The sequence below is a fragment of the Triticum dicoccoides genome, chromosome 1B (assembly GCF_002162155.2).
Source record: "Triticum dicoccoides isolate Atlit2015 ecotype Zavitan chromosome 1B, WEW_v2.0, whole genome shotgun sequence".
NCBI lineage: Eukaryota > Viridiplantae > Streptophyta > Magnoliopsida > Poales > Poaceae > Triticum > Triticum dicoccoides.
In genome coordinates this window covers 433,806,511-433,814,982 of record NC_041381.1, presented here as the reverse complement: position 1 = coordinate 433,814,982, position 8,472 = coordinate 433,806,511, and the positions used below count along the sequence as shown (strand labels likewise).

The 8,472-nt window shown below is 47.5% G+C and overlaps 2 protein-coding genes and 1 non-coding gene across 4 annotated transcripts in view; 2 read left to right on the top strand and 1 right to left on the bottom strand.

Annotated features, from left to right (window-relative positions):
• The window catches only part of LOC119339496 (probable serine/threonine-protein kinase cdc7), a 5,854-nt gene extending 3,599 nt beyond the window's left edge, over positions 1-2,255 (top strand). For both annotated transcript variants that reach the window (XM_037611534.1, XM_037611539.1), the window contains exons 10-15: positions 7-34; positions 684-1,163; positions 1,253-1,314; positions 1,389-1,498; positions 1,581-1,668; positions 1,748-2,255. In XM_037611534.1, coding sequence (XP_037467431.1) covers positions 7-34; positions 684-1,163; positions 1,253-1,314; positions 1,389-1,498; positions 1,581-1,668; positions 1,748-2,044 — 1,065 coding nt within the window. In that variant the 3' untranslated portion in view covers positions 2,045-2,255. The remainder of the gene's footprint in view (positions 1-6; positions 35-683; positions 1,164-1,252; positions 1,315-1,388; positions 1,499-1,580; positions 1,669-1,747) is intronic.
• Positions 2,256-3,147: 892 nt separating this feature from the next.
• LOC119339514 (peptide methionine sulfoxide reductase A4, chloroplastic-like) lies at positions 3,148-5,828 on the top strand. Its single transcript, XM_037611545.1, has 2 exons — positions 3,148-3,804; positions 5,310-5,828. The coding sequence occupies exons 1-2, from the start codon at positions 3,268-3,270 to the stop codon at positions 5,559-5,561; spliced, it is 789 nt and encodes a 262-aa protein (XP_037467442.1). The 5' UTR covers positions 3,148-3,267; the 3' UTR covers positions 5,562-5,828.
• Positions 4,042-4,120, bottom strand: TRNAS-GCU. Its single transcript has one exon. It is a non-coding gene; the product is annotated as a tRNA-Ser (tRNA).
• Positions 5,829-8,472: the final 2,644 nt, after the last annotated feature.

Sequence of the window (8,472 nt, the reverse complement as noted above, 5' to 3'; positions counted from 1 at the left end):
ATGCAGGATGTTCACCATAAGTTCTTGAAAAGCAGTAAGTTCACCTTCTAATATTGAATTACTGTTTATTTTGTGGTGCACTTAAACCATTGATTGCTTTTGCTCATCCCTATTTAGGATTCTCCACACCAAATGTATTATATTTCACAACATTTTCCTCCATGCTACAGTGCTTTGAACCTTTTTCACTTTGGGATATACTTGTTTGTCGTTAAAAAAATTGAATCAAATGAAACACAAACATCTCCAGTAGTTGTCCAAAATTAGAATCATTAAGCCGTGTCACTGTATTTTTGTCCAAAAAGCATTCTCCTGGCAATGGTTCTGAAAAGTCATTAGCTTGAGCAACCAAATGATGGCACAAGATACCTGAGTGAAAAGCTACTTAAAAAATATGAGTTTGAAAGGTGTCATGAGAAGATTTTCACCATGGTCTCGAAAGAGAATAAAAAGTTCCGCTTCATGCCACCTTTGCTAATCGTTGTTAGAAATCACTATGAAACAGGGCCAACAAAAAGATTCAACAAAGAATAAGTCAGTGTAGTGGTGTCAGTCTCTGATTCATTAGAAGTTTTTGTTACCTAGGTAGGATTACATGAATTCTTATTCAATGAATTTGTAGTTGTTTAAATTGTTATATGTCGTGTGTGACTGCAGACTGAGATATGACTTTTGTTGATCAGGTAAATCTGAGACAATGTCATGTGGGAAGGATACCGCATCTCAATCTTCGTTGAAATCTTCTCTAGTGATTCATGCCAAAGAAGCAGCAACCGACTCAAAACAACCTCTTGGGCCCAAGAGGAAAAGATCAAATAAAATCCCTGTGGGCAGTGATCCTAGGGTTGACAATAAAAGTAGGCATGGTAGCCAACCTGCTGATGGATCTGGTGTAACCTCGGCCAAGGATCCTACAAGCGTGAAAACACCATTAGACAGGTTAAAGCAGCCAATGCCTTACAGAGGGCGGAAGGAATTAATGAGCTTCTTGCAGGAGGCAATGGACAGTCCCAAACAAAATATACCGGCAGCTCCAGTTTCCCATAGGAAGAGGGTTGCTGCTCCTGTGGGTAGTGTGGATCGGAAGTTATTTGTACTTACTCCAATGCCCCTGCGTTGTGATGGTAATGCTGTTCCTGGTTCTGGGACGATTAACAGCAAAGGTATGCTTTTCCATTGAACAGTGTTAGACCTTGTACATTGAATCCAGTGACCTCAGGTGTTGAGTGATCTAACTAATTGGTTCTTGCAGGAAATGGAAAACAGCGAAGAGAAGGTCCATGTGTTGGAACTAAAGGATTCCGAGCTCCAGAGGTTTGATGTAGTTCCTACCTGAGAGTTTTTCGGCTTTGAGGTGTCACATATTGAATGGCTGTTTTTTCCTTCAGGTTCTTTTGAGATCTTCTCATCAGAGTTGCAAAGTTGATGTCTGGTCGGCTGGGGTGACACTCCTGTACTTCATAATCGGCAAGGCACCTTTCGGCGGAGATCCTGAACAGTGAGTTAGCTGGCTCATTTTCAAAGCTTTGCTTCCCTGAGTTAAAGAGCACGCTAACCTGGTGGCATATGTTGAACAACAGGAACATGAAAGAAATAGCGAAGATCAGAGGCAACGAAGAATTATGGGAAGTAGCAAAACTGCACAATTGCGAATCTTCCTACCCACAGGTACGCAAAGTCAACTGATCGACACATTGACACCCTATGAACTGATCACTGAATCAGTCACCCTGCCTTTGTCCTCCAGGAGCTATTTGATGTCAAATTGCTTCAGTCGGTGGATCTCAGGGAGTGGTGCATGGCCAACGCCCGCAGGCCGGAGCTCCTCGAGCAGGTCCCAGACTCGCTGTTCGATCTGGTCGACAAGTGCCTGGCGGTAAACCCCAGGTGCAGGATCACATCGGAGGATGCTCTGTCACATGAGTTCTTGGCTCCGTGCCGTGAAAGCCTCAAGAAGAACGCGCTTAGGATTAGGTCAGCATCAGCTTCTCACCCTCCTCCCTGCTTGCCTCGAGATGCCATGGTTAACGCCAACGAGTTGTAGCACTCGTTTCAGACCTTACTCGACCTGTTTTGACCTGAGTAAGCTTAAGCTGAAACTGGTAACTGACGTGTCGTGTGTGGCTGTGTGCCAATAGCTTGTTTATCTGTTTATTACTGCTGTAAATGCTGTACTTAAAAAAAATGTAACAATCTAATGTTCCCGTGTGCTGACAAGGTTGTTATTATGACGTGTTGCCTGATTCACGTATGAAGTTCCTCGTGTTACTATGGAAATTCAACCGATTTCTGTGAAATTTACATGCTTGAAACACATTTTCTCGGTGTGCCTAGTAACAAAGAGCTTAGGATGCGTGGTTTTGTTGACCGGTGGTCGTTACAGGGTTCAAAGATGCAACCGGTGCTTCCGGTATGAGAAAAAAGTCTTCTCGTTCTTGAATATAGAAAAGTACAAACACACAGAATTTCCTCAGAAATACGTAGCGCACAAGTGTCTTCGCGTGGCATGACACAGCATACGTGGAGCCTCATCTGATCACAGGCAAGGCTTGCCCTGTCATCCAATCCACCACCACCAGCGGTGTAGTACAAGATTGCAGGTTTCAGCTTCTATTTCCTCACTTTTCGCAAAAAAAAAGCTTCTATTTCCTCACTGACTACGTGTCCTACAACGCCTTCGCATACCCGCATCGCATGATCCTCTCATCTTCTTATCCAGCCCCGGACGAAACTGCTTGCGCGTACCCGGTCAAAACTCTCGACGGTTCGCCACTCGCCTTCAATTTTGATTCTTTCATCATCCATGGAGCCTGCAGATTTCATATCCAGTAGACAGTGACTGAAATCGGACTCATCGCTGTCCGGGTTTTTATGACCGAAGGTGATGTTTTTGACCAACAGTAGCGAGCACATATGATGTGATGTGATGTGCTGCAACCCGACGATGACTTTTACAGCGTCGTGTGCAGCGAAATTCACCCTTTTATCGTGGTGGAAGTGAGCGCAAATTTTGCGTGTGTTCTGAAACAGGCGGTAGTAAAAGTGCTACGATTACGATTTAACGGGTGATGAAACCCGCGAGCGAACCCGGCCCGACAAGCAGGACTCCATCATCAACAAGGCAGCGAGGGAGGGAGGACGTGGAGAAAAGAAAAGAGCAGCAACCAACCAGCCAAAGCGACGCAACGCAAACGCAACCGGGACTGACTGAGCCGACGAAGCATCTGGGCCACGCCGCCACAAAAGGCAAGGCAAGGGAAAGCCTCGATGCCTCCCCTCCTCACCTCACCCGCCTCCCTCTCCTCCCCCCTCCGCCTCGCCTCCCGCCTCGGCGCCGCCGCCCTCCGTCCCACCCCCTCCTCCTCGTCCCGCAGCCGTCGCTTCCTCGCCCCCACCCAAACCGCGGCGCCGGGAACCACCACCAGCGGCGGGTTCGCGGCTATGAGCTGGCTCGGGAAGCTGGGGCTGGGCGGCGGGGGAAGCCCGCGCGCGTCGGAGGCGTCCGCGGCGCTGGCGCAGGGGCCCGACGAGGACAAGCCGGCGCCCGGGAGCGAGTTCGCGCAGTTCGGGGCCGGCTGCTTCTGGGGCGTGGAGCTGGTGTTCCAGCGCGTGCCCGGGGTCACCCGCACCGAGGTCGGCTACAGCCAGGGCGCCTTCCACGACCCCACCTACGAGGACGTCTGCACCGGCGCCACCGGCCACAACGAGGTCGTTCGCGTCCAGTACGACCCCGCCGCCTGCAAGTACGACGACCTCCTCGAAACCTTCTGGGCGCGCCACGACCCGACCACGCCCAATCGCCAGGTCCGTCGCCACTCGGCCACACAGCCTGATTGCTGATCCCCTCAATTTTGCTTTTTGATTCCTTTTCTGTGGCTTAGAGTGTGAGGATATGGACTTCAGGATTGGGGAAATTTTTTCTGGACATTACGAATTTATTACTGAGAAAATATCTTTAGAATTTTTGGGAATATAATTGCTGAATTATTTCATTATTAGAACAGAAACAAATTATTGCAAAATTGACAAATAAAAAAAAGTCGTCGCCTGAGAGATTCGAACTCTCGCGGGGAAACCCCATGTACTTAGCAGGCACACGCCTTAACCACTCGGCCAAATCATGAGGATTCTGGCGTCAGTTCTACACAGCAAGACGTGAACTAGAACATACACCTCAAACTCATTATCGAACCTTGTCATTTTTATACGGATTTGGGCAATCTTTTACATAGTGTCAGTGCACCTGTGTTACAAGCCTACATCCGTGAACCCGGCAGCGAGCCAAGCACGCCCGGAGAGCAGTAGCACTTTGGGCATTTGATGTGTACAGTCTGCGATTGTGTGTATAGTAGAGGTCTGCAAACTTGTTGTCCACCTTTTACATTTTGAGCGGAATAGGCATAGCATCGGACACTAGCAGTGTTCCTGACTAATTTTCAGAGGAACTACTTAGCTAGACACTCTTTAGCGGTTAGTACCACAGTGGTATTGTCATTTGTGCAGTTTTGCGTTAAGCTAATCAGTGTCACGAGAGTGGTGGTAATCTTGGCTGTAAGACTCAGCTGCAGAATCCATTTGGTATGAAGAATTTTACTAACTGTATGGAATCTGATACCTTGACTGATCAGTCATTATGCCTGTTGGTGCCCTTTGTTAAGTGATATTTCAAACTAGCTCGTAGCCTTTTGAACCTCTGATGTGAACTTACTTGAATCTCTGAATATTACCCCGAAGCTCATTTGATTGCGAGCAATGGAACTTGCTTCTGCACATTTGTATAAGCCCATTTCTCAGGGCCTCTTTGATTCAAAGGATTTTCATAGGAATTTTAGAGGATTGGAATCCTCATGATTTTTCGTACGTTGGTGGTTTGATTCCTAGGGTTGATTCCTAGGATTTGTTTCCTAAGGATTCTTTGATTCAAAGGATTTTCATAGGAATTTTAGAGCATTGGAATCCTTAGGATTTTTCCTAAGTTGGTCGTTTGATTCATAGGGTTGAATCCTAGGAATTTTTCCTAATGATTCCTTTGTACTTCCATAGGAATTTTAGCAGCCACTCACAAACCTCTTGGTAAGAGTCCTTTGTTTTTACTGTGATGCTATCAAACAAACCAAAATCCTGTAGGATTCAAATGGGTATGACATTACAGCGTATGTTTTTTTCTATTCCTGCGTTTTTGGACTTCTGCTAATCAAAGAGGCCCTGTTCCAACAAACGGCGACACGTCAGTTCACGTCAGTTCCTTTTCTTAAAGGTTCACTACTTGTGTTTCTGATCATATACATTTCTGAAATATGTACATGCAGGGGGGCGACGTCGGAACCCAGTACAGGTCAGGGATCTACTACTACACATCAGAGCAGGAGAAGGCGGCGCTCGAGTCTATGGAGAAGCAGCAGAAGGTTCAGAACCGGAAGATAGTCACTGAGATCCTCCCCGCGAAGAGGTTCTACAAGGCGGAGGAGTACCACCAGCAGTACCTTGCGAAGGGCGGTCGCTTTGGCTTCAAACAGTCCACGGAGAAGGGCTGCAACGACCCCATCCGCTGCTACGGATGAACGAGCCTGGTGACCTGACCAGCATGGAAGCACACAAGCAGCAATGTTATAGTCGAGAACGCTGCCTGAATAATGGTGGATGTCAGCCGAATTTCACTACAGTTTTCCTAGCTTGTGCTGTTACATACAAAGGATTGTAAGAGAGAAGAAAGTTATTACCATTATTCCTTATTAGTGTTGAATTACCATTGTAATTTAGTGTTGAATTGCCATCATCCTTAGGATAAATTATGGCCTGGGTAATAAAGTTCATTTTAATTACGAAAATGATGTTATCAGAGTTAGCAGGCCTGGTTAGACCCTCTGTCCCAAATTACTTGTCACATACTTCCTCCGTCCGAAAATACTAGTCATCAAACTGGACAAAAAGAGATGTATCTAGAACTAAAATACATCTAGATACATTCCCTTTTATTTATTTTGATACAAGTATTTCCGAACGGAGGGAGTAGATGGGTGAAATGGGTAGAAATAGATGTATTTAGAGCTAAAAATATGTCGAGATACAACCATTTCCGCATCAAGTAATTCAAGACGGAGGGAGTAGTTACAACGCGGTTTGTTCAAAACTAAAGGATGGCAATATTACAGTGGGTACTCGATCCACATGGTTAAGGTATGGGCATATTTTTGGCAATGCCCAAACTCTATCCAGCTAGTGATGTGTACGCCCGAACCCTACCTAATTATCTTATATATATATTTTACTTCGCAAGCGGAGGAGCCCCTGACCATGCATCATAGGCAGCCACACACTTGATCTTTATGATATGAATGAGACACGTATTACCATGTAAAAAAAAAAAGCAGATAGTTTTTGGTGGCGAGCCGCACACACAGCCTCGGCCTTTTCTCACTTCTATTCTCCTGGCACTGTCAAGCAAACATGGTGCAACTCTTAAGTAGCAGACTCACGCATGCGTAGCCGGCCTGTCATGCTAGCCACTAACTGAATGACCCACACGACCTAGCATGCAGGGAACGAGCCCACGATCTAACTATCAACTAACTCCATGCGCACGCAACGCGCTCCCACGCGCACACCGCGTTCGACGGCAACGGAAATGCCAATGCATCTGGCTAGCTAACGTGACGGTACCATCACGCCATACATACACACACACGCCACACATCCGCTGCGTCCCGCCTGTCCCGCGCGCACCTGACGCGCACGACAAGCCCGACACCACCTGTGATGCCTCCGATTCAATCGTACACTAATTATACATGCAAACGTGTACGATTAAGATCAGGGACTCACGGGAAGATATCACAACACAACTCTAAAATAAAATAAGTCATACAAGCATCATAATACAAGCCAGGGGCCTCGAGGGCTCGAATACAAGTGCTCGATCATAGACAAGTCAGCGTAAGCAACAATATCTGAGTACAGACATAAGTTAAACAAGTTTGCCTTAAGAAGGCTAGCACAAACTGGGATACAGATCGAAAGAGGCGCAGACCTCCTGCCTGGGATCCTCCTAAACTACTCCTGGTCGTCGTTAGCGGCCTGCACGTAGTAGTAGGCACCTCTGGTGTAGTAGGAGTCGTCGTCGACGGTGACGTCTGGCTCTTGGGCTCCAGCATCTGGTTGCGACAACCAGTTAAAAAGGAAAGGGGGAAAAAGGGGAGAAAAGCAACCGTGAGTACCCATCCAAAGTACTCGCAAGCAATGATCTAAACTACATATGCATGGGTATATGTGTAAAGAGGCAATATCGGTGGACTAAACTGCAAAATGCCAGAATAAGAGGGGGATAGCTAGTCCTATCGAGGACTACGCTTCTGGCAGCCTCCGTCTTGCAGCATGTAGAAGAGAGTAGATTGCAGTCCTCCAAGTAGCATCGCATAGCATAATCCTACCCGGCGATCCTCCCCTTGTCGCCCTGTGGGAAAGCGACCACAGGGTTGTCTCTGGAACTTGTCTGGGTGTGTTCTATTAAGTATCCAGTTCTAGTTGTCATAAGGTCAAGGTACAACTCCGGGTCGTCCTTTTACCGAGGGACACGGCTATTCGAATAGATAAACTTCCCTGCAGGGGTGCACCACATAACCCAACACGCTCGACCCCATTTGGCCGGACACACTTTCCTGGGTCATGCCCGGCCTCGGAAGATCAACATGTCGCAGCCCCACCTAGGCCTAACAGAGAGGTCAGCACGCCGGTCTAACTCATATGGCACAGGGGTCTGGGCCCATCGCCCATTGCACACCTGCATGTTGTGTGGGCGGCCAGAAGCAGACCTAGTCTCCCTAATACAAGAGCAGGCGTTCCAGTCCAATCCGGCGCGCGCCGCTCAGTCGCTGACGTCTAGAAGGCTTCGGCTGATACCACGACGTCAAGTGCCCATAACTGTTCCCGCGTAGTTGGTTAGTGCGTATAGGTCGGTGGCCAGACTCAGATCAAATACCAAGATCTCGTTAAGCGTGTTATTTTGAAGTAACCGCGGACGCCGACCAGGGCCAGGCCCACCTCTCTCCTAGGTGGTCTCAACCTGCCTTGTCGCTCCGCCACATAGTAACAGTCAGGGGCCATCGGGAACCTAGGCCCACCTCTACCAGGATGGAGCCACCTGTCCTTTCAGCCCCCACATCGGAATCACTTGTGGGTACTCAACGAGCCAACCGACTTTAGTCACCATCTGTATAGTATGTATGTATGTATTGTATATACCCGTGATCACCTCCCGAGTGATCACGGCCCGATAGTATAGCAAGGCAGACTGACAAGAATGTAGGTCCAATTATGATAAACTAGCATCCTATACTAAGCATTTAGGATTGCGGGTTAGGTATCAACAACTGTATCAACAATGACAGGCTATGCAACAGAATAGGATCGATCGAAATAGTAATATGCTATACTACTCTAGTGCAAGCAGTAGAGAGAAGAATAAGCGATATCTGG

Excerpts from the sequence above, each read along its gene's own strand:
- LOC119339514 (XM_037611545.1), top strand. The coding sequence starts at position 3,268 with ATGCCTCCCCTCCTCACCTCACCCGCCTCCCTCTCCTCCCCCCTCCGC. Across the intron at positions 3,805-5,309 it reads CGACCACGCCCAATCGCCAG|GGGGGCGACGTCGGAACCCA; the intron begins GTCCGTCGCCAC and ends ATGTACATGCAG.